The sequence below is a fragment of the Nannospalax galili genome, unplaced genomic scaffold (genome assembly GCF_000622305.1).
Source record: "Nannospalax galili isolate Female #2095 unplaced genomic scaffold, S.galili_v1.0 scaffold259, whole genome shotgun sequence".
Classification (NCBI taxonomy): Eukaryota; Metazoa; Chordata; class Mammalia; order Rodentia; family Spalacidae; genus Nannospalax; species Nannospalax galili.
This window is the reverse complement of record NW_008344750.1, coordinates 712,567-737,745: the sequence shown is the minus strand read 5'-3', so window position 1 is coordinate 737,745 and position 25,179 is coordinate 712,567. Positions and strand designations below refer to the sequence as shown.

The following is a 25,179-nucleotide window of genomic DNA, read 5'->3' as shown; positions in this document are numbered from 1 at the left end:
ATTTTGTTGAGTATCCTTGCATCTATCTTCATGAAGTACATGGGTCTATAGTTTTCTTTTTGTTATGTCTTTACCTGGTTTTGGTATTAGGGTGGTGCTGGCTTCATAGAAGGAATTTTGGAGTTCTCCCTCTGTTTCTATCTTTTTGAATAATTTAAGTAGTATTGGTTGTAGATGTTCTTTAAATGTCTGGTAAAATTCTGCTATAAATCCATCTGTCCCTGGGTCTCTTTTAGTTGGGAGATTCTGTATTACAGTTTAGTTTCTGAGTGCCATTTGCTTGAAATATTCTTTTCTTTCCTTTTACCTTAAGGTAGTGCCTGTCCTCCTTGAAGATGAGATGGGTTTCTTGCATACAGCAAAGAGATGGATTTTTTTTGTTTGTTTGTTTTTGTTTTTTGTCTTTTTGAGACAAGGTCTCCCTGTAGCCCCAGCTGTCCTGGAACTCACTATGTAGACCAGGCTGGCCTTGAACTCACAGAGATCCACCTGCCTCTGCCTCCCGAGTGCTGGGTCTACAGGTGTGCGCCACCTCGCCCAGCGGATTTTGTTTTTTAATCCATTCACTTAGCCTATGTCTTTTGACTTGGCGAGGTTATTATTGAAAGATGTGTATTGGTAGCCATCCATTTTGATTGATTTTTGTGTTCTCTGTCAAACTTTGTGTTTCCTCAATTATACCTTTATTTATTTTCTTTTGTTGCCCTGGGGTATAGTTGTTTCTCTCTCTGTTTTCTGTATTGCTTCAAGTATTCTTTAAAGGGCTGGTTTTGTGGACATGTATTCTTTCAGGCTGTTCGTGTCATGGAAGGTTTTTCTTTCCCAGTCAACTATAATAGACATTTTTGTTGGGTAAAGTATTCTGGGCTGGCGTCTATTGTCATGTATAACTGGAAATACCTTGGTCCAGGCTTTCATAGTTCGCATTGATAAGTCAGCTGTAATTCTGATGGGCTTTCCTTTGTATGTGACTTGTTTTTCTTTTGCTACTTTCAGTATTCTCTCTTTGTTCTGTACATTTAGTGTTTTTACTGTGATGTGTCATGGGAGTTTCTTTTCTGATCCTATCTATTTAATGTATTTGTATTGGGATGTCTTTCCTTAATTTAGGGAAATTCTCTTCTACAGTCATGTTTAAGATCTGGTCAATGCCATTAACTTGAAATTCTTGTCCTTTATTCCTGTAATAATGTAGATTTGGTCTTTTCATTGTGTCCCACATCTCTTGCATATTCCATTCCTGTGTTTTTTAAAAATTTTCCATACTCTTTGCTTGAGTGGCCCAATTCTTCAACTTTATCCTCCTGTGTTGATACTGTTTTCCATTTCATTCTTTATAGTGGTGATGTTTTCCCTTGCTGTTTCAAGTTGGCTTACTGAGTTTTACACTTCCTTCTTCATTTCTGGCTGGATTTTCTTCTCAATGTTTCTGTCTCTTTTGTGAATTCATTCAGAACTTTATCCCTATCTTCTTTTAGCTCTTTGATTTGTTTGTTTGTGTGTTCTTTAAATTTGTTGAATTCCTTCATCATGTTTTTTATTGTTCTTTTAAATTCAGTGTCCTGGGTTATCTCTAGGGGGTTCTCCTTGCAGAACTCTTCTACAGTACTGGTGGGGTTTGAAGGGGATGCAGTGTTTTGGCTTTCCATTTTTCTTTCGTTGTGATTTTGACATTTGAATTTCTTTTGTTTATGATTCTGATATGAGAATTAAATTGAAGTATGCTTCTGTTTGTATTATTGGGGTACCTAGGTCCTTTCCTTATTGGTTATGTAAAGCTGGTTGGTACAGGTTTCAGGTTCTCTCAAGTTTTATTTTGGAGGGAACTGATGGATTCAGATCATCTATTTAGGAGCACCCACAGAACCCCAAGTCAGGTTTCAGTCAGGTACACTCAGGCTTCCTTCTAAGGGTTGGATCCCTATTAGCAGGAATTCAGAGAAAATTTGGGAAATTCCCTAAGGGGGGGACTCAGATTTTTGGACTCTTCAGTTGGTCTGCTGTGTTCTCAGCCCCTATGCCAGAGGGAGGCCAGAACCCCGGCACCCTCTGGCTGTGTGCTGAGATCAAAGCCGCTATACTGATTGAAGTCCTCTTTTAGTTTTTTGAGAGAGGGTGTCATGTAGCCCTTGCTGGCCTTGTGATAATGACTCTGAACTCTTATCCTCCTCTCTCGGTCTCTCAAGTGCTGCACATACAGGTGTGTGCCATCATACCTGGCTTACAAAGAATTATCTTAACCACAATTTCAATAATCTTGTATGTGGTAGGAGGACCTGTGAGAACTCTGAAGGAGATTAACCAAGTAAAGGGAAGGATCAGGGATGATCTCCTTGCTAACTAAATGATACTCTGAGAGAGAAAGAGAGAGCATTGAGATAGTAATAGGGAAGGCCTTTATAAAGATAGACTGAGAAGGCTTCTGTGAGAAGGCTCAGGAAAGGTGAAACTTAGCCAGTGTGAGGTGAAGAGCATTCTGGAATCAGTAGTAGTGGCCTGTGTTGTGGGCATGTTGAAGGGGGAATGTTGGTGAGGAATAAACAGGTTTGAGCCAGTTCTCAAGAGCCTTCAAGGCCAGTGTAATCAGTTAAGGTTTATTTAAGGACAGTCAGAATCAACTGAAGGATTTTAAGTGGGAGAGTGATACTTGAATTATTATTATTATTTTTTTTCATTTTTGAGGCAGGGTCTCCCTGTAGCCCTCGCTGCCTGGAACTCACTATGTAGACCAGGCTTACCTTGAACTCACAGAGATCCACCTGCCTCTGCCTCCCAAGTGCTGGGACTACAGGCATGTGCCGCCATGCCTGGCTTAGATGTGTTTTTTAAAAAAATATTTTATTATTTTTATAATAAATGTATATTGTCTACATGTGTATAAGTGTACCCTTGTCTCAGTGCTCACGGAGGTCAGAAGAGCGTGTGAGATCCTCTGGAACTGGAGTTAGTACGGTTGTTAGCCAGCATGTGGGGGTTGGGAATTGGTAACTCATCATTGCAAATCTTTACTTGGGTTCTGTTTGTGTACTGAGGTTTCTGTGATTTTCCCGGGGTCTTCTGCTGTGTTTCTTGTGTGAGTGTTCATGAAACATTGGTATGTGTTGCAGAGTTTTGCATGACCTTATTCAGTGATGTAAACTCAAGAGAGCAGGGACCAGTTCTTACTGCCTAAGATACCAGACCCAATAAAACCTCAGTAACATTTTCTTTTTTGATTTTTCGTTTTTAGTTTTTGAGATAAGGTTTCAAGTTGCCCAGGCTGGCCTTGAACTTGCCGTATATCTGAGGATGATTTTGAATTCCTGATTCTTTTGTCTCCACCTCCCAAATGCTGGGATTATAAGTATGTGCCAATATGTTGTTGTTTTTTTTCCTTGGTCTTTTTGAGACAGGGTCTCCCTGTAGCCCCAGCTGGCCTAGAACTCACTATGTAGACCAGGTTGGCCTTGAGCTCACAGAGAAAGATCTTTCTACCTCTGCCTTCCGAGTGCTGGTACTAAAGGGTTCCGCCACCATGCCCGGCTACATTCAGTTTTGTGGGCTTCATGCATGCTGGGCAGGCATTCTACCAACTGAGCTATATCTCTTGCCCCCATGTAACTATTTGAATGAAAGAATGAATGGTTAGAGCAATTAAGAGAATTCTTCCATCATTAAAAAAATTATTTTGGTGAAAACCACAAAATTTACTCTGATGAGGCTGGAAAGATGACTCGGCAGGGAAGAACACTTGCTGCTCCTGCAGAGGAACTAAGTTTGGTTCCAAATTTTGTGACTCACAACTACCTGTATCTCCAGCTCTGGTAGATTAGATGTCCTTTTCTGACCTCTATGAGCACCTGAATGCACATGGTATATTCATTAACATACATACATACATACATACATACATACATACACATAAATAAATTTTAAGTAAAATAAATCTTCAAAACAGTTTACTCTCTGTGTGAATTTTTTGTTTGTATTTTGATACAGGATTTTCTTTGTAGCTCAGGTTGGCTTCAGACTGATTATACTCTTGCCCCAGTCTCCTTAGTTACAGGATCACAGTCATGGGCCACTACACCAGAGTTTGCACTATTTTTAAATGTATAATTAAGTATTTTGGGCCAGTGAGATGGCTCAATGGGTAAGGGCTCTTGCTGGCAAGCATGATGACTTGAGTTTGATTCCTTGGGACCCATATGGTAGAAAAAGAGAACTGAATCCCACAAACTGTCTTCTGACCTCTAAATGTACTCTCTCTTCTGTCTCTGTCTTTTTCTCTCCCTCACTTTCCCTCTAAAGTAATGAATTTATTATAACTATTATATAATTTTAATATCCTAAATATTCTAAATAAATTTATTAATTGAACATATTAGCTATATTAAAATTGTCGTGAGACAGCTGTTCAGAACTTACTCATCTTGCAGAACTGAAACTCAGTATATACATCATTTACTTTTTAATGCAATTATGTTTTTGTTTGTTGCAGGTGGTGTTCCGTTCTACATCGGCTATGGTTTACATATTTATTCAGATGAGCTGTGAAATGTGGGATTTTGATATTTATGGTACTGTCCCCTAAGTATTGATTATAACTTCCACTAGGGAGAATTTTCTTGTTTTACTCAAGTTTGTATCATTTTATAGTAAGCTCTTTGGTGGGAGGGAAGTCCTTTTTGAGACAGGGTCTCCCTGTAGCCCCAGCTGACCTGGAACTCATTACTAGACCAGACTGGCATGGAACTCACAGAGATACTTCTGCCTCTACCTACCAAATGCTGGGATTAAAGGCTTGTACCACTCTACCCAGCCTAGTAATCTCTTTTTAAAAAAAATTTCTTTGATCATTTACTATTCTAACAAAAGTACAAAGTATGGAAAATTACTATATCTGAATCATTTCAAAGAACAGAGATAGTTTCCCACTTGCACATTTCAGTTTTTAGCACCTTTGAAAAGAAATAACAGTTAAGACAAGTGACAGTCTCAGCCTCTACTATACACAATTCTCATTGGACTATAGGTATGCAGCTCCTGTAACGGTGAGGTCATTTGGCTTATTTTTCTACATTTTGAGATTGCCACAAAACATATGTTTAAAGAGACGAAAGGTATTCACCAGTTTCACAGCTGGTGAAGATGGAATAGAAACGTTGAGACAGAGACTGCAGGATAAAAGGTCAGGTGGACAGTCCAGAGGCACTGCCAAAGCAGTGTGTGGTCTTGTTCTCCTGTCCCACAGTCTAGCTCCCACCAGTAGAGCTGTCCCAGTAGTAGGAACTTGCTGTGTGGAACCCCACCTTCATTCTTCTGTGTGATTACACAGGTCACAATGTAAATGGTTTCCCCAGCTTGGTGAGTTGGCTTAAAGTCTGTTCTGTAGCATTTGTGCTGCTGATTGACTTTGCTGTCCTGTTAAAGATTACCACTTGGCACTTTCTATAGCCTCCTTTATAAATAACAGTTGCTTTCTTCATCAGCAACGAAAGCAGTTCTTCCATCTCTCCTCCCTAAGCTCTTGATGTTCTCTAAAGATGTATGTCCTGCTTTATTTTTGCCAAAACTCTTCAATTATCGTTTTTCGGTCTTACTATTATTGTCCTAGGGTTTTTGGTTTCCTTGTTTTAGACAGTCTCATGTAGCTGAGGATGACCTTGAACTTCAGTTTTTCCTGTTGCTATCTCCTAAGAGCTAAGTAACATCACTCCCAGGGTGGTACTGGGTATTTACCACCATGCCATTTATGCTATGGTGAAGCTTGAATGCTGGGCTTTGTACATGTTAAGAAAGCATCTACCAGCTAAGCTACATTCCCAGCCTGCTTTTTCTTGATTTTAGTATTTTGAGACAAGGTCTCATGTATCTTAAGCTGGCTTCAAAATTACTGTGTAGCCAAGACTGACCTTTAACTCCTGGTCCTCCTCTCCTCACTTCCAAAGTGCTGGGATTAAAGGCATGCATCACCATGCCCAGTTCTTCTATATTTTGCTTAGTTGTATACACATTTCATTTATTATTATTATTATTATTATTATTATTTGTGTGTGCACGTGCATGTGTGCGTGCATCCCACATTGCCCACGTGGAGGTCAGAGTACAGCTCTGTGAAGTTGGTTCTTTCTTCCTACCATTACATGCATTCCAGGGTTCAAACCTCAGTTATCAGGCTTCTGTAGCAAGTGCTTTTATCCATGGAGCCATCTTACCAGCCCCTCTGCTTTATTAATATAAACTGTATATATATGTACTCTGCCTCATTTATTTATGTAAATTACATAGATAAAGGGAGAGACAGATAATGAAACATTTTATGAATTCTAGGAAATGAAATATGTATTAATGAAAATCCTGAATTCTCAAATTTTAAGTATGATTAAGAGCAAGTGTTTTTTTCTCCTCTCCTTTCTTTCCCCTTCTTTTCTTTCACAGGATCTTGCTCTGTAACCCAGTCTGTCCTCAAACTCCCAATTTTCCTGCCCCAGCCCCCTGAGTGCTGGGATTACAGACATATACCACTACACTCAACTTGGTATCTTTCATTTATTTTCCTTTCACTCACAGAAAAACCAAGTTCTCTTATTATGTTAGAATTAGAACATAAGAATGATGAAATTATTATGAAGTACAGGTACTGTGTCTACTACACCAGCTTCATGATACGTTCAATTCAGATTTATGTTCAGCATTATTACAAATTTTTGCAGGTTAGTCATGGTGGCATATACCTTTAATCCCTGTATTCAGGGGGCAGAAGCAGGAAAATCTGAGTTTGAGGCCAACCTGGTCTACATAGTGAAACCTTGTCTCAAAAAACAGAAACAGACTGGAGAAATGGCTCAGCAGTTAAGAATATTGGCTGTTCTTGCAGAGGACCAGGATTTGATTCCCAGCACCCACATGACGGCTAATAATTGTCCATCTGTAACTCCAGTTCCAAGGGATATGACGCCCTTTTCTGGCCTCCACAGACATTGCACAACATGAGTTAACTTACATACATGCAGGCAGTACACTCATACACATAAAATAAAAATAATAAATAAAGCTGGGTGTGGTGGTACATGCCTTTAATCCCAGCACTTGGGAGACAGAGGCAGGAGGTTCGCTGTGTTCAGGCCAGCCTGGTCTACATAGAGAGCTCCAGGCCAGCTGGGTCTGCAAGGAAACCCTTTCTCAGGAAGACCAAAAATAAAATTAAAATAATAAATAAAATATTTTTAAGAGGACCAAAAGCAACAGCAGCAAAAAATAAATTCGTTAATTTTTGCTATGCATCACCAAGATAATTTATGAGTAGGAGGAATTACAAATGATAATAAATGCCCAGGATTTACCAAATCATGTTTTTTTAAAAAACCTTTTATTTATTTTGCACATATATGTGTGTGTATGTGGAGATCAGAAGACAACTTGTAGGAATTGATTCTCTTTTTTTCTACCATGTAGGTTCTGGGGATCAAATACAAGTCATTAGGCTTGGCAGGAAGTACCTTTACCCCCGAATCATCTCGCCAGACCCCAAATCATCTTCTGATACACTTTAAGCATGACTGTAAGAATAATCATATTCGGAGTTTAGTTTGTTCTCCTGTCTTGAAGGTACACTATGTCAGACATCCTTGCTTCTTAACTTTAGCTTACAGCCAGAGACTGTAAGAGTGACTCTGTACTTAACATGCTAATGAGTCATCCAACCTCCATGTTTAAATTTGAGTTGGTAGAACTGGAGATGTAGCCCAGTGGTAGAATGTTTGCCTAGTGTATGCAGAGCCCTAGTTTCAATACTCAGTACCCCTCCCTCATGTTTTTTTCATTTCTTTTTCTCTTTTTTTTTGGTGGGGGGCTGCAAACAGGGACTTACTATGTAGCCTTGTCTGACCTGGAACTTGCTATGTAGACGAGGCTGGTTTTGAACACAGAGAAATCTGCATGCCTTTGCCTCCTGAATGCTGAGATTAAAGGTGTGCACCTGGTGATTTTCTACCTTTTTTTATTTAAACTTAAAAAAAAATTTTTTTTTTGGCCTACACCAGGTAGTACATGCCCTTAATCCCAGCACTTGGGAGGCAGAGGCAGGTGGATCTCTGTGAGATTGAGGCCAGCCTGGTCTCCATAGCTATTTCCAGACCAGCTAGGGCTACAGGGAGACCCTGTTTCAAAAAGACCAAAAGAAAGCTGAGTGTGGTGGCACACGCCTGTAGTCCCAGCACTTGAGAGGCAGAGGCAGGAGGATCTCTGTTGAGTTCAAGGCCAGCCTGGTCTACATAGTGAGTTCCAGGACAGCTGGAGTTACAGGGAGACCCTGTCTCAAAAAAAAAAAAAAAAAAAAAAAAAAAAAAGACCAAAAGAAAAACCAATTTTTCCACTTTACATGTATGAGTGTTTTGCCTGAATTTATATGTAAGTGCACCCATGTCATGCAATGCCTGAGAAGGCCAGAAGATGGTGTCAGATCCCCTGGAACTGGAATTATGGATGTTCACTAGCTACCTTGTGGGTGCTGAAAACCAAACCTGCCTGTCTGGCAAGAGCAGCCAGTGCTCTTTAAATGCTGAGCCATCTCTCTAGTCCCAATTTTGTGCTTTTTCTAGTGTTTATGACCTTTTTTGTGGTCTTTTTGAGACAGGGTTTCCCTGTAGCCCCAGCTGTCCTGGAACTCACTATGTAGACCAGGCTGGCCTTGAACTCAGAGATCTGCCTGCCTCTGCCTTCTGAGTGCTGGGATTAATTAAATGCATGTGCCACCACGCCCGGCTGTTTATGACCTTTTATAAAAACAGCAGAACCCAGTATTTTCTCTTTGGTTTTATGACTATTTATTTACAACTTTATGAAGTGATTCTTACGACTTTATTTTCTGGAGGAATTTCAAGCAAGAAAAGTTACTGTTCACTTTCTTTCAGGGGATCTGTACTTTGAGAAAGCTGTGAATGGTTTCCTTGCTGATCTGTTTACAAAGTGGAAGGTATGTTTCTCCTTGCTCACTGATCTCCTTGGATAAATACTACTCAATGATGATTTTTAATTTTTCAGTTGTTATTTTATTTATTTTAGATCTTGAGACAGATCTTGAAACAGGATTCTCTTGTAGCCCAGGCTGGTCTTAGACTCCCTATGTAGCCAATGATAACCTTGAACTCCTGATTCTTCTGCCTCTACTTACCAAGTACTGAGATGACAGGCATGCACCATTATGTCCTTCTTCTTGGTCTTGGTTTGTGTACTTTCATCTTCAGCAGTGTCTAGTTCTCATCTTGTGGTGGTGGTAATGTGCAGGAGTCTGTGATTCTTAACAAACCACCACTGAGCGTGCTGTTTTTCCTTAAACTACAGTTCTGATGACACTAAAAACACTGTAAAACAGAGACAATCAAGTTTCCAACATTCAGTTGATTAATCAAGAATTGGATGACGGTGGTTGGAGAGATGACTCAGTGGTTAAGAGCACTTACTACTCTTCCAGAGAACTCGTTTTCAGTCCCCAGCACCCACATGACAGCTAACATCCGTCCTTAATTCTAGTTCCAGGCAGTGCAATGCCACCTTCTCACTTCCATGAGCACCAAGCCCACATGTGGTACACTTATGTGCATGCAGGCAAAACACTCATACACATAAAAGAAAAGGAATAATCCAATAAAAATGTGTGTATGTGATAGGGACCCTTACTTATTTGTAGCTTTCCATTTTTGGAACTTAAGTCACTTACCCAAAGTTACATAGTGCTAAGTTTAAAAGCCAGGATTTGAGTGTCTTCTAACACCCAGCAGTGTTCAGTCCTTTCACAGTGCTTCCTATTACACAAAGTTATCTAACACTGTGCACAGCCACTGAGCCCTTAGAATTGAGTTCACGTGGATTTTTCATAGTGAAGTAGATGAAATAAACTTGCGCCCTCTTTTTCTCTTTTCATGCCTAGGAGAAGAACTGTAGTCATGAAGTGACTGTGGTCCTGTTTTCTAGAACTTTTTATGATGCAAAATCTATTGGTGAGTAACCTTTCTCCTGTAGTGATTTATTTTATTTTATTTTATTTTATTTTTTGGTAATAGATGGGGTCTCGTTGCATTTTCCACACAGAGCTCCTGGGCCCAAGCAGTCCTCTTGCCAGAGCCTCCCGAGTAACTGGGAGGACCAGTACATGCCACTCCACCCAAGTTTTAGTTTTTGGTTGCATGTCCCACCTCCATTCCTCAGCAAGCTGTCTTCGTCTTTGCTTTGCAGTATTTGTCTTCCCTTCTTTGCTAGCAGCCCAGGTAAAATTAAAAGTAACACATCTTTGTGGGTGTAAGATGTCTGAGCTATGATTCAATCTAAAACCTATATAATAGATACAATTAGTTTTGTTTTTTAGTCACACAGATCTTCAAAAAGAGGTCAACATCATTGTAAAATTCTCTTTCCAGTCTGATCAACCTACTTCATTTTCTGTATTTCAGATGAATTTCCTGAAATACATCGAGCTGCAATTCAGCAGGATCACAAAGGGAGATTCTATGAGGACTTTTATAAGTATGTTTTGGTGCTTTGCTGTGCTCTTAACTTATTTATTTATTGGTTGTTTCTCATGAACTTAAAAAACTGTTTTGGGGCTAGAGAGATGGCTCAGTGGTTAAGAGCACTTGGTTGTTCTTGCAGAAGACCCAGGTTTGAATCCCAGCACCCACATGGCAGTTAACAACTGTCTCTAACTCCAGTCCCAGGGGATCTGACAGCCTCTTCTGACCTCCATGGGCATTGCACGACATGGGTGCACTTACCTACATGCAGGCAATACAAGCATACACATCAAATAAAAATAATAAATAAAATTAAAAAATAAAAACAAAAAACTGTTTCAACAGTTTTTATGTACTTTTTAATTTATTTTAAACTTTTTTTGATTTATTTATATTTTATATGAATATTTTGTCTACCTGTATGTTAAGTGCACCATGTGCATGCAGTGCCTGGGGAGGCTAAAAGCAATCATCAGATCTGGAACTGGAGTTAAGGACAGTTGTCAGCTGCTGTGTGGATGCTGGAAACTAAACTCTGGTCCTCTGGAAGTACAGCTAGTGTTCTTAACTGTTGAGCCACCTCCAGCTACAATTTATGTACTTTATAAAATTCTAGGATGCAGAATACTACGTTTTTTTTTTTACCAGACTCATTATGTAGATCAGATTAGCCTTGAACTTGTGGCATTCCTTATCTTGTTTTCCAAGTGCTGGGATCACGTATATGAGCTGTCACATCCAGCTTCTAGCCTTTTTTTTAATTGTTAAGTATTTCAGCATTCAAAAAGAATACTAAATGACATAATTAGTCTTTATATCCAACATCTGAATTTGGCAGTTATTATTTTGCCATATTTGCTTTATCTGCTTTTGACTTAATTTTATTTTAAAATAGATTGTAGATATTATGGAATTTTACTCATATGCAAAATAAGATCATTTTTATATAATCACAATGTCATTTAACAAAATTAGCAATGACTATAATATCCAACTATCTAGTGCTAGTCAGTGTTTTTTTTGTTTTTGTTTTGTTTTTTTGTCTTTTTGAGACAGGGGGGGTCTCCCTGTAGCTCCTGGAATTCACTATGTAGACCAGGCTGGCCTCGAACTCACAAAGATCTGCCTGCCTCTGCCTCCCAAGTGCTGGGATTAAAGGCATGTGCCACCACGCCCAGCCCTAGTCAGTGTTCTTTAATTGTGTGCTAAAGTGACTTTTTTTAATGTAAGTTGTGGAGGTATGTATGTATGTGTTTGGGTATGCACATATACACATGCTTATGGCAGCCAGAGGTTGACATTGGTTATCTTCCTTGATTGCTCTCCAGCTTTTTTTGAGAAAGGATCTCCCTATAGCCCCAGCTGTCCTGAAACTATGTAGACCAGGTTGGCCTCGATGTCACAGAGATCCTCCTGCCTCTGCCTCCCAAGTGCTAGAATTAAAGGCATGCACCACTTTAATTGGCTCTCCAGCTTATTTTTTGAGACAGGGTCTTTCACTGAATCTGGAGCTTGCTGATTGGCTTGGATTGGCTGGCCAATGAGCTCAAGGACCCACTTCTGTTAGTGCCCTCCTCCCTCCTACTCCATACCCTGCTTTTACTTGGGTGCTGGGGATCAAAACTCAAGTTCTTATGCTTGTGTGGCAGATACTTTGCCTGTTGGAGTAGATGGTTGGTACATGGAGGTTTTATTGTGATATTCTGTTCTGTATGGTCTATGTGTGTATATGTTTTCATGTGCGTACGTGTGTGTGGAGGCTAGAGGTTGACAGCGGGTGTCTTCACATATATTAATATATATTAGTTAATATTATATATTAATATATATTAAGGCATGTAGAATCTAATTTGTGTCTTCAAATGTCCTTCAGTGCCCCCTTAGTTTTTGAGACATGGTCTGTCACTAAACCTGGAGCTCACCAATTAGGCTAGACTAGCTGGCCAGCAAGTCATAGACCATATCCTCCTCTCTCTGCCTGCCTACCTCTGGATTATAGTTGTGGTGTGTACTGCTGCACTTAGCTTCTGTGTGGGTGCTGAAGATACAAACTCAGGTCTTAATGCTTGTGTGGCAAGCACTTTTCCAACTGAGCCATCTCCTCAACCCCTTATTTATTTAATTAAAAAAAAATGTCATCTAGGATGGCATTGAACATTTGATTCTCCTTCCTCAGCCTCCAGAGTAGTTGGTTGGTTGGTTTGTTCATATTTGGGTGGGTGGGGGCCTTTGAGACAGTGTATCCTGTAGCCCCAGCTGGCCTGGAACCTCAGTATTTAGCTCAGGCTGGCCTTGTGCTTTCAATACTCTTTCTGCCTTAGCCTCTCGAGTGCTGAAATTTTTTTAAAATATTTTATTTTTATTTATCCGTATGAGTGTATTGCCTGCATGTATGAGTGTACCTGTGTCGTGCAATGCTGCAGAGGTCAGAAGAGGGCTTTAGATTCCCTGGGAACTGGAATTAAGGATGGTTCATAGCCGCCATGTGGGTGCTAGGAATCGAACCCAGGTCCTCTGCAAGAGCAGTCAGTGCTCTTAACCGCTGAGCCATCTCTCTAGTCCCATGTGCTAGAAATTTTAAATAATTAAAAAAATGATCTGTACTGCTATTATAAGTAGATACATGGTTCTTTTGTGTGTTTTTCTTATTGCTGTTTTCATTTGTTTTGTTTGTTTGCTTTGGTTTTTGAGATATAGCCCTGGCTGGCCTCGTCTACTCACTATGTAGACTAGACTGACCTCAAACAGACATCTGCTTACTTCTGTCTCCTGAGTGCTGAGATTAAAGGAAACATGCTACTGTGTCCAACCCAACTTCTTTTTTTCTAAGACAAGGTCTCACTGTGTAGCCCAGCTGGCCTCAAACTCTCTTTTTTTTTTTTTTTTTTTTTTTTTTGGTCTTTTTGAGACAGGGCCTTCCTGTGGCCCCAGCTGTCCTGGAACTCACTATGTGGACCAGGCTGGCCTTGAACTTAGAGATTTGCCTGCCTCTGCCTCCCAAGTGCTGGGACTAAAGGCGGGCGCCACCATGCCCAGCTTGACCTCAAAGTCTTAATCCTTCTTGCTCCACCTACTGAGCCTTGCTATCCACTGTGCCCAGCTCACAGGGTTTCTTTTAAAATTTAACTACTATTTATTTGAATACATACTTATTTTTTTCAAAACATTCATATGGTGTTTTTATTTTGGTTTGATTTTTGTTTGTTGTGGTGCTGAGAGATCAAATACATGCTAGGTAAATACATTTGCACTGTAATATGGAGCGTGAAGCATAGAGAAATACCACATAATGATGGTCTAATTAGGAGTCCTTTAATAGCCTGTGGTAGAGAGGGGGCTAACACCCCAAAGAACTCTGGGCCCTAAGGAGAGGCAGAGCAGGGTTTGTAATGCTTAAAAATGTAATTACATCATGCCAGAGGCAAAGCCAATAACCATAGTTAATCAGATCACCATAGTTACACCAGACCAGGTACAGATCATTTAACAAAAAGATTTTCAGTTAGCAAAAGATTTCTAAGTTTTGGTTAGAAAAAATAAGTTGCTCAGAATTGCAGAAACAGTGGACGTCCAGGGAGCTACAGGTATAACTGGATGAGAAGGTGTTCTGCCTGGCTAGTTTTAAGCCTCCCAGCATTTTAGAAATAATGCACACCCTGAATCTACTGGTGCAGCCTGCATGAAAAGGTTCTGGCTAGCTAGCTGCTGTTAGCATGAACAGGGAGGGTGGTTAAGCAGAAACACAAAGAAAGTAAAAACACAAAATGGGGTCAGTCTGGCCATTTCAGCACGTGCTAGGTAAGCCCACATCCCTAACCTTTGGCATTTTAAGGCTTTCTGGTCTTAAACTTGATCCTCCTGCCTTAATTTCCTGAGTGTTAGGATTTTAAGACTTATTTTTATATGTATGTGTCTGTGTGTCTGTCTGTGTCTGTGTGAGTTGGGGAAGGCACCTTTGGAAGTCAGAAGAGGGTGCCAGATCCCCTGTAGCTGGAGTTACAGGTAGTTGTGAGTGCCAGATATGGCTGCTGGAAACCAAACTCAGGTCCTCTACAAGAGCAGCAAGTACTTTTAGCTGCAGACTCATCTCTCTAGCTTGATGGTTTTAATTTTTAAATGTACAGAGAATATACTGTAAACAGATTCCTTCCATATCTTTTCCTTATCCAGGTCCCTGATCTGGGAATGTTTATTGAATATGTATGAATGTCCTTTTTTAAATTTTTCAATATATACCACTTACTTGCATTTAGTAAGTTAAGATTTATCATAACTTGCCTAATGTGTATGTGGCCATGGATTCAGTTTCCAGCACCACAAAACCAAGAAAGAAAAACAGTCTAAATTTATATGGCTATCATCACCTTTTTTTTTTTTTTTAAGATCACAGAATAGCAAGGATTGTTTATTGAAATGGGGTAGATGGGATGGGCAGCCTAGGACAACTGACCCAAATGGTGTGGGGACATCCCCCGCCCTCAGCATCCTGATGCTTATCTGTGTGTGTTCCCACATTGTCAGTCCAGGTTGGAACTCAGCCACCAGGCACTCACGTAAAGCTTCCGGGATCTAAAAATTGCAAATCTAGATACAAATTCAGTCTCAGCAGCAGCAAGCACCTGGCTGCAGCCCTTCCTTTGTTGTGAGATAGAGGGATCCATATTCCAAGACGTTAAAGATCAGATGAGATCACAGAATAGCAAGGATTGTTTATTGAAATGGGGCAGATGGGATGGACAGCCTAGGGCAACTAACCCAAATGGTGTGGGGACATTCCTGCCCCGCCCCCAGCATCCTGATGAGTGATCACCTTTTTTTTGAAAGATAAAATTTTTTTTTCATATTATATTTATCTATGTGTATGTGTGTATTGCCTGCGTGTGGGTAAGTGCATCCATGTCATGCAATGCCTGCGGAGGACAGAAGAGGCTGTTGGATCCCCTGGAACTGGAGTTGCGGACAGTTGTTAGCTGCCATGTGGGTGCTGGGATTCGAACCTGGGTCTTCTGCAAGAACAATCAGTGTTCTTAACTGCTGAGCCATCTCTCCAGCTCTCATCACCTTTTTTGCTAGTATTTGTTTTTGAGATAGAGTTTCTTTACATAGCCTGATTGGTCTGAAACTCACTATATTGACCAGGCTGGCCATAAACCTGTGGCGATCCTTTTGCCAATGTCTCCTCAGTCCTGGAAATACGGATGTGTCCACTTCCCTCCACCTCCCTGCCTATTATTATTATGTGGCAAATTTCCCAACTCTGGGGAATCCTGTTTGCTTCTTTCCTGAAACCTTGTAATGGACCTGATAACCTGTATAACAACGAATTAATGTCTGTTTTATGATAACACTCCTTTCAGAGTGGTGGTGCAGAATGAAAGAAGGGATGAGTGGACCTCACTCCTCGTGACCATTAAAAAGCTCTTCATCCAGTATCCAGTGTTGGTGCGACTGGAACAGGCAGGTACTGCATCCATGTGTCAGAGGTGCAGTGGGGAAAGGATGTATGGAATGGAGGCTGGAGACAAAGAGGTTCATGCTTCTTAAGTCCCTTCCATTGCTGTGTATAGTTTCTGCTTCTGGTCAGGTCTCTTTCCAGTTGGATATAGTTCCTTACGCATGCAGTAAGTTCCACCAATGTCCCTAAACAGTGTGAAGGGGCAGAATGGAGCCAAATGCCTTCCTATTCGTTTTTAAGAGTTCATTTTTCATGAGATATTTTTCTTTCTCTTGTGTGTTTTGCTGCAGAGGGCTTTCCTCAAGGAGACAATTCTACCTCCGCACAAGGAAACTACCTAGAGGCCATCAACCTGTCATTCAATGGTGAGAAGGAACACAGTGAGCCGCCTCTTGCTTCCCATATGACTGTAGGCAGCTTGTTGTTGATGCCCAAAGACCCAGACCTAGTTGATGATGCTTTCTCTCACCTACCCTCTGAATTAATTCAGACCAGTGATTTCTGATTAGATAGTCGTTGTTTCTTTTTGAGGCAGGGTCTCTCTGTAGCCCCATCTGGCCTGGAACTCAGTGTATAGACCCAGCTGACTTGTCTCTGCCACTGGAATTAAAAGCGTGCACCACCATACCCAGCTATAACTGGGTGATCTTAATGCCTACTGTGTGGCTTGAGTCTTCTTCTGGGAAATCAACTTAGCATTCTCTGACCTGCCCCTCTCATAGTAGAGAGCCGGAAGGATTTTGCTTGACTTCGTTGTTTTAGTACAAATTGTGTTCTTATTTCTCACATCATTCTTCAGCTGATTCTAGGTGATTTTTAAAATTCTGCTTTTTTTGTTGTGTTTGTTTTGTTTTTTGAGACAGGGTCTCCCTGTATCCCCAGCTGGCCTGGAATTCACTGTGTAGACCAGGGTGCCCTTGAACTCACAGAGATCTGCCTGCCTCTGTCTCCCCAGTGCTTCGATTTAAATTCTGCTTTTTTGAAAAAGATTTTATTTATTTACTTTTATTAAGCCGGGTATGGTGGCTCACACCTTTAATCCCAGCACTGTGTGCAGTACCTGGTGCCTGTGGAGACCAAGAGGTTATTGGAGTTACAGGTGGCTGTGAACTACCATGTGGGTGCTGGGAAGTGAACCTGGTTCCTCTATAGGAACAGCAAATGCTCTTAACTGCTGATCTACCTCTCCAGCCCCTAAAATTCTGCTTTAAAAGAAAATTTACAAATATTCCCAGGTGCAGTTGTATATTCTTAAAATTCTAACACTTGGGAGACTCAGACAGGAGAATTGCAAGCTTGAGGGTCTACTAGGGAATATAAGCTGCTAGAGGGACCCTGTCTCAAAAAACCCCCAAACAGTGGGCCAATGACATGGCTCAGTGGGTCAAGCTCCATACACTAAGCTGAGGACTTAGAGTTCCATCCCTAGGTCTTATATAATAAGTCTTATATAGTCAAAGGAGAAAGCGATTTCTTCATGTAAACCTCTGACCTCCACATGTACTGTGGCACTTGTGGTACCCTCACACATATACACTCAAAATAAATAAACACACAAAAAATCATATTTGATTCTTAGAAGTTATAAATTGATTGTTGATTTAAAATTATGTCATAAAATTTGAGCATTTAGACTGGAGAGATGGCTCAGTGGTTAAGAACACTGTTCTTGTAAAAGACCAGGGTTGGAATCCCTGGAATCCCAGCACTCAGATAGCAGCTAACAACTGTCTGTAACTCCGGTTCCAGGGAATCCAGTGTCCTTTTCTGGCCTATTCAGATATTGCATGCACATGGTGCACTTATATACACACAGACAAAATACTCATATACATGAAATAAAATAAAAAAATAAAATTAAATATTTTTTAAAATCCAGGTCAGAATATGACACCTGATATGATTGGAATATGTATAAACTGCTCTGGAAGCACAGAGATGCTTGCTTGTGGCTGGTTTCTGAAAAGCTGCAACATCATCATTGGGATTTTTTGTTTTCTTTCAAGTGTTTGACAAGCACTACATCAACCGCAACTTTGACCGAACTGGGCAGATGTCTGTGGTGATCACACCTGGAGTAGGTGTCTTTGAAGTGGACCGCCTACTTATGATCTTGACCAAACAACGGATGATAGATAATGGTAACACAGTCTTTGGTTTTAAGAGATGGCAAGTCGGCTTCACCTCATACCAAGTTAAATAGCATCTTCAATAGATTGGATGCTTGCCTCTGCTGTTGTCCCCTTTATCCCATCTCTTTTTGTCCTTTTCTTTTTAGGAATTGGTGTGGACTTGGTGTGCATGGGAGAGCAGCCATTACATGCTGTGCCATTATTCAAGGTAATACAACTTAGTTTCCTTTTGAAAGACCAATTGAAGAATAGTTTAAAAAGTTGGAGCAGTTCCATAGCTACTTTTCTAGCTTGTCTGTCCTGGCATTTTCTCTTGCAGCTGCACAATCGAAGTGCTCCACGGGACTCTCGGCTAGGTGATGATTATAATATTCCTCACTGGATAAATCACAGGTGGGTGTGATCTCGAATAGCAGATAAGTGTTTTGAATAGTTTCCTTAGTATTTGCTCTTTAAATGTGGTTTTTTGTTTTATTTGGTTTTTTTTTTGTGTGTGGGGGGGTGGTTTTCATTTTTTGAGATGGTCTCTATGTACCTAAGCTGGCCTCAAGCTCATGGCACTCCTTGTACCTCAGCCTCATAAGTGCTAGGTGTGAGCTATGCCTCTGTGCTATGCCTGACTTATTTGTTGGTTGGTTGGCTGGTAGGTTGGTTATGCTGGGACTTGAACTTAGGGTTTTGTCCCTGTTAGGCAAGTATTCTCCACTGAGCTATCTCCTGGCCCTGAGAATCACTTATGCCAGCTATGGTTTTCTTCTTTTAGTTCCTTTTTCATTTTGTTCCTGAGTAACAAGATCCTTTTTACAGTCATTATCTTTGTGTGTGTGTGTGTGTGTGTGTGTGTGTGTGTGTGTGTGTGTGTGTCTGTGTGTGTCTGTGTGTGTATGTGTGCGTACGCTGACATTTGAATAGTTTCCTTAGTATTTGCTCTTTAAATGTGGTTTTTTGTTTTATTTGGTTTTTTTTTTGTGTGTGGGGGGGTGGTTTTCATTTTTTGAGATGGTCTCTATGTACCTAAGCTGGCCTCAAGCTCATGGCACTCCTTGTACCTCAGCCTCATAAGTGCTAGGTGTGAGCTATGCCTCTGTGCTATGCCTGACTTATTTGTTGGTTGGTTGGCTGGTAGGTTGGTTATGCTGGGACTTGAACTTAGGGTTTTGTCCCTGTTAGGCAAGTATTCTCCACTGAGCTATCTCCTGGCCCTGAGAATCACTTATGCCAGCTATGGTTTTCTTCTTTTAGTCTCTTTTTCATTTTGTTCCTGAGTAACAAGATCCTTTTTACAGTCATTATCTTTGTGTGTGTGTGTGTGTGTGTGTGTGTGTGTGTGTCTGTGTGTGTCTGTGTGTGTCTGTGTGTGTCTGTGTGTGTATGCTCGCACACCACGTATGTTGGTGCATGCTTTTAATCCTAGCACTAGGGAGGCAGAGGTAGGCAATGAGGTCAAGGTCAGCTTGGTCTGTGTAGCAAGTTCCAGGCCAGCCGGGGCTATAGGGAGACCCTGTCAAAAAACATAATAAACAAACAAAAAATTGTGTGCTTATTGGATGTGTGCTTGTGGGTGTGCATGCTTATGTGTGGGGGTGTATGTTGAGATCAGAGGCCGATATTGGGTGACTTCCTCTATCACTTTCACCTTATTTTTTGAGACAGGGTCTCTCACTGAACCTGGAACTCACAGATCAGATAGGCTGGCTGGCTGAACTCTAGGGATCATCTGTCTGCCTATAACTAGGGTTACAGACGCCTACCACCATACCCAACTTTTATTTTATGTGGGCCCTGGGGATCCAAACTCATTCCTTATTCTTGTGCAGCAGTCATTTTTCCAACCGAACTATCAAATAGGATTATTTTGAACTGATTTCTTTTTTCATTTATTTCAGAGACTAATATTTCATTTCATTCTATCCTTTATTTTCGTATTTGTACCCTTTTTTGTATGTGTGGTGTATGTGTGTGCTGTGTTCCTATGTGTCTGTGCATATGCATCTGTTCCTATGTTTGTGTACACGAGTGTTGAGGCCAAGGTTGATGTTGAGTGTTTTCCATTGAGCTCCATCTTTTTTGAGACAGGGTCTCTCACTGAATCTGGAACTCATTGATCTGGCAAGACTAGCTGGCCAGTGTATTCTGGGGAGCTTGTTTCTGCCTCCCCACAGCTAGGATTACAGGCGTGTCTCCAAGCCAGCTTTTCATGTGGGTCTTGGAGATCCAAACTTGGGTCTTCAGCATTTTACTGACTGAGCTATCTCTCCAGTCCCTGTATTTGTAACTTAAAAAAAATTTTTTTTAAAGTTTATTTATTTTGTGTGTGCTTATGCCATGGTGTGTGTGTGTGTGGATGTCAGAGAAAACTTGCAGGAGTCAGTTCTTTCCTTCCACCATGTGGGTTCCAGGGATACTGGGGTTGTCAGTCTTATTAGCAAGTACCTTTACCCTTGAACCATCTCTCTGGCTCTTGTATTTGTAACTTTAAAAAAATTATTTATGCCAGGCTTGGTGGTGCACGCCTGTAGTCCCAGCACTTGGGAGGCAAAGGCAGGTGGATCTCTGTGAGTTCAAGGCCAGCCTGGTCTACATAGTGAGTTCCAGGACAGCTGGGGCTACGGGGAGACCCTGCTTCAAAAAAAGACAAGAAAAAAAAATTTATTCATTTATTTATTTTTATGTGTACAAGTGTTTTGCCTGCTTGTATGTAGTGTATCACATGTACAATGCTAGTGGAAAACAGAAGAGGGTGTCAGATCCCCTGGAAATGGAGTTACAAATGGTTGTTAGCTGTCATGTGGGTGCTAGGAACTGAACTTGGGTCTTCTGCAAGAGCAGCCAGTGCTTTTAACCGCTGAGCCATGTGTTTAGACCATTTGTAACTTAAAAAAAATTTTTTTTAAATTTATTATTATTATTATTATTTTGGTCTTTTTGAGATAAGGTCTCCCTGTAGCCCCAGCTGTCCTGGAACTCACTATTGAGGACCAGGCTGGCCTTGAACTCACAGAGATTCACCTGCCTCTGTCTCCCAAGTGCTGGGATTAAAGGCTTGCACCACCACGCCTGGCTAATTTAATATTTTTATTTTTATGTGTGAGTGATTTGCCTGCATGTGTGTAAGTGCACCTATGTTGTGCAATGCCCACAGAGGTCAGAAGAAGGCATCAGATCCTCTGGAACTGGAGTTAAGAACAGTTGTTAGCTGGCATGTGGGTGCCGGGTCCTCTGCAAGAGCAGTCAGTGCTCTTAACTACTGAGCCATCTCTCCAACCCTATTTGTAACTTTTAATACATATTTAGATTTATTTATCAAAAATCACAATTGTTTAATTATATATCATGTTTCATGGTTTTGAGGAAAGACAAAAAGTAACTGTAAGAATATACAGAAATGCATATATTTGAATGAAAGTTTTATACTTTTCTCAAATTTAATGCATAAATCAAAGTTTCCCAAATAACCACTTTATATTTTTTCATCGTAAATTGGTTCACTTGTGCCATTTATGATGCAAGATGATGCTACATGTGAAGGGCTTTTAAATCTAAGAATTGTGAAGAATTGAGGCCAGCTTTTTACATTTTGAGCCCTGTTTGCTCGAGCCACTTGGGAATTGGAATGGGGCAGAGAACAGGGGCTGTTGTTCTGTCAGCCAGACCTCTTCAGTTGTGGGCTAAGTATTCTTACTTCAGTAAGGCCAGAGACCTTAACTGAACATAATCAAATTGTTTTCAGTGAGACCTTTTTACCTTCGGAATACTATTGGCAAGTAATGAAAATTGATCTACAAATTTAATAAATATTAAGTTTATAAGAGTGATAAAACTGAAGCCATGAATGGTGATGCACACTTATAACACCAGCACACAGAGGCAGAGATGGGGATTGCCAAGAGTGGTCAGAGTGGTCTACACAGTAAGTTCCAAGCCATGCAGGGCTCAAACAACCAAACCAAACCAAAACAACAAAAAAGTTATAAACTTGTCTGTAGAGGGCATGGCAGTATAAAGTTGGAGTTCTGAAGCTCCTGTAGACCCTTTATTCAGTTAAATTTTGCAGTGGATAAAAGACAAGTTACACAGATGTTAAGTGTGTTGCCTAAGGTTGATCAGGTTCATGGGAAAGTTGCAGCTGCTAATTTCAACAACTTGAAATTGTGTTGTTTTTTTTCCAGGTATGGTGTTGTATACCTTTAATCCCAGCACTTGGGAGACAGAGGCAGGACTATAGCAAGTTTGAGACCAGCCTACATAAAGTTCTAGGCCATTCAGGTTATATACATAGATTTTGTCTCAGAGAAACAAACAAGCAAAAAATGCCATAAACCACAATAACAATGAAAATCATGATATTAGATTGATTGATTGTGACTGAAAAGTAACAATTTCATGATTCAGTTTATAGGAATCCATTCTTCTGGCTCATTACCACTCATCTCTCATGTTGTAGGTACATGTGTATCTGTATGTACATGTGTGGAAGCCAGATGTCAACCTTGGATATTGTTTCTTAGAAGCCATTCACCTTGTTTTTTTTAAGATAGGATGTCTCATTGACCTGTAGTGTTCCTAATTAGGTTAGGCTGGGTGGCCAGTGAACCCCAGGGACCCACCTGTCTCTCTCCTTAGTACTGGGATTACAAGTGCACACCATTGTGCCTGCATAGTTTTTGTTTGTTTGTTTTTTTTGGTGTGTGTGTATGTTTTAACGTGGGTTCTGGAGATTAAATTTGGGTCCACACGCTTACATGACAAGTACCTTACCAACTGAGCTACCTCCTCAGCCTATTTTTTTTTTTTTCTTCTTGAGATAGGGTCTTATCCTGTACCTTGGGTTACCTGACGCTCACAGCATTCCTTCTGCCTCCCCCTTCCAGGTGCTGGGATTACAGGCATCTGCCACTATGCCAAGTTACAACTCATACCTTTTACAATTAATGTCTGGGAAGAAAATAGTCACTTCAACTTGGTACTGTACTTTATAGCACTGGGAGAAGCCATTCCTGGGGTTGGTTAGACTCTAGGACATTCTTATGTTCATGCATCCTTAATGTGCCATTAAGATTGTTCCCGTGGCCTAGCTACTGATAACTGCGGCTTTTATTCATTTTTACTTTTTTTGTTTGTAGTCAGAGATTTCATGGAAGATAGGAACTGTGCAGCGCTCCAAATATTCCTTAAGTAATTAATGACTAAGAGAAGGGAATAGAAGATACCAGGGCAAGAAAGGCCGCATGGCCTCCTTGTGGTCATTGTTCACCCAGTGCAAGGTGTTGCTTGGTGTTTGACGTGGTTGTATTAAGGATATTTTCAGACGGTTTGGGACTTAGTGGTTTCTGCCATCTTTTCTTGAGCACTAATTTTGATTTTTTTAAAAAAATATTTATTATTTTATGTGTACAAGTGTATTGCCTGTATGTATGTGAGTGCATCCATGTCGTGCAATGCCGCGGAGGTCAGAAGAGGTAATTTTGATTTTTTAGACAGATCTCACTGTGTAGCCCTAGTCAGCCTGGAACTCATCCAGCTGGCTTGGACCTCACAGAGATTCACCTGCCAATCCTGGGATTAAAGGCATGAGCCACCATGCCTGGAGAGCACTAACCTTTTTCCTGTTCTTTTTATTAAGTATGACCAGTAAGTGAGGTATAAGAACCTCTTGTTGGGGGCTGGAGAGATGGCTCAGTGGTTAAGAGCACTGACTGCTCTTGCAGAGGACCTCGGTTCAATTCCCAGTACCCACATGGGGGCTAACAACCATCTGTACCTCCAGTTCCAGGGAATCTGGCACCTTCTTCTGACCTCCATAGGCACTGCCGGACATGGGTGTACTTATACACATGCAGACAATACACTCATACACATAAAATAAAAATAATAAGTAAAATCTTTTTTTTTTTTTAAAGCCTCATGTGGGCCTAACATACCCAGTCAGGATGGACAGTGTCCTGGTATAAAGAGACTTAATTTCAGGGCTGGAGAGATGGCTCAGAGTTTAAGAGCACTGACTGCTCTTGCAAAGAACCCAGGTTCAATTCCCAGCATTGCACAACACGGGTGCACTCACATACATGCAAGCAATATACTCATACACATAAAATAAAAATAATAAATAAAATATTTAAGAAAAAAATAAAGACTTAATTTTTTCCCCAGTGGGAAGATTCTGGTATTAGTAATTAGGACTAGTATGCACAAAGCAATGTATGGGGGAGGGGGGACTAGAACAGCAGTTGAAATCCTAATTTGTATTGAAGTTGGAGTTTGCTTTTAAAAATTTTTTTCTTTATTATTATTTGTGTATATGTATATGCGTGTGTGTGTGTGTGTGTGTGTGCGTGTGTGTGTGTGTGTGTGTGTGCGCGCGCGCATGCAAGCTCAGACCAGAGGACTTTTGGGACTTGATTCTCTTCTTCCATCATGGGATCCTGAAATTGAACTCATGTTGTCAAGCTTCTGCAGCAAATGCTTTTTAGCCACTGAGCCATCTCACCAGGTAGAATTTGAAAGATCGGTGCACCAAAAAGAAAGTCAAGCACGGGAGATCTAATTTTACCAGGGATTGCAGTTTGTCTTAGAGTTTAAATTAATGACTTTCTCTGCTTTTTTTTTTTTTTTTTTTCCAGTTTCTACACATCCAAAAGCCAGCTCTTTTGTAACAGTTTCACCCCACGAATAAAACTGGCAGGAAAGAAGGTAGGTTTCACCACTTTGCAGAACCTCCAGGGGCTGTCACATACCAGTGTGTTTCTTCTGATCTTAAAATAACTTCATCTTGGAGCTGGGTATGGTGGTACAGTCCTTTCATGCCTTTAATCCCAGTACTTGGGAGGCAGAGGCAGGCTGGTTAGTGTGAGGCTCAAGGCCAGCCTAGTCTACATAGTGAGTTCAAGGCCAGCTAGGGCTACAGGGAAACCCTGTCTCAAAAAGACCAAACATTTTTTAAAAGTACCTTAATCTCTTTTCCCTCCCTCATGGACATAAATAGGTTTAAAAAGCTTGTGTTGGAACTTTACAGTTTTGTACATTAGATACATATAAACAACAAAAAAAACTTTGGTAAAATGTTGAGTTCAAAAAAGAAGTGAAAAGTGGTTCCTTTTTATTT

General features: G+C 40.7%; 1 protein-coding gene across 11 annotated transcripts in view; it reads left to right on the top strand.

Annotated features, from left to right (window-relative positions):
- The window catches only part of Depdc5 (DEP domain containing 5), a 148,963-nt gene that overhangs the window by 21,810 nt on the left and 101,974 nt on the right, over positions 1–25,179 (top strand). For all 11 annotated transcript variants that reach the window (XM_029567320.1, XM_029567318.1, XM_029567319.1 and 8 more), the window contains 10 exons: positions 4,481–4,559; positions 8,895–8,956; positions 9,911–9,980; positions 10,431–10,503; positions 15,848–15,951; positions 16,236–16,310; positions 17,952–18,086; positions 18,224–18,285; positions 18,397–18,470; positions 24,698–24,767. In XM_029567320.1, the coding sequence (XP_029423180.1) occupies positions 4,481–4,559; positions 8,895–8,956; positions 9,911–9,980; positions 10,431–10,503; positions 15,848–15,951; positions 16,236–16,310; positions 17,952–18,086; positions 18,224–18,285; positions 18,397–18,470; positions 24,698–24,767 (804 nt within the window). The remainder of the gene's footprint in view (positions 1–4,480; positions 4,560–8,894; positions 8,957–9,910; positions 9,981–10,430; positions 10,504–15,847; positions 15,952–16,235; positions 16,311–17,951; positions 18,087–18,223; positions 18,286–18,396; positions 18,471–24,697; positions 24,768–25,179) is intronic.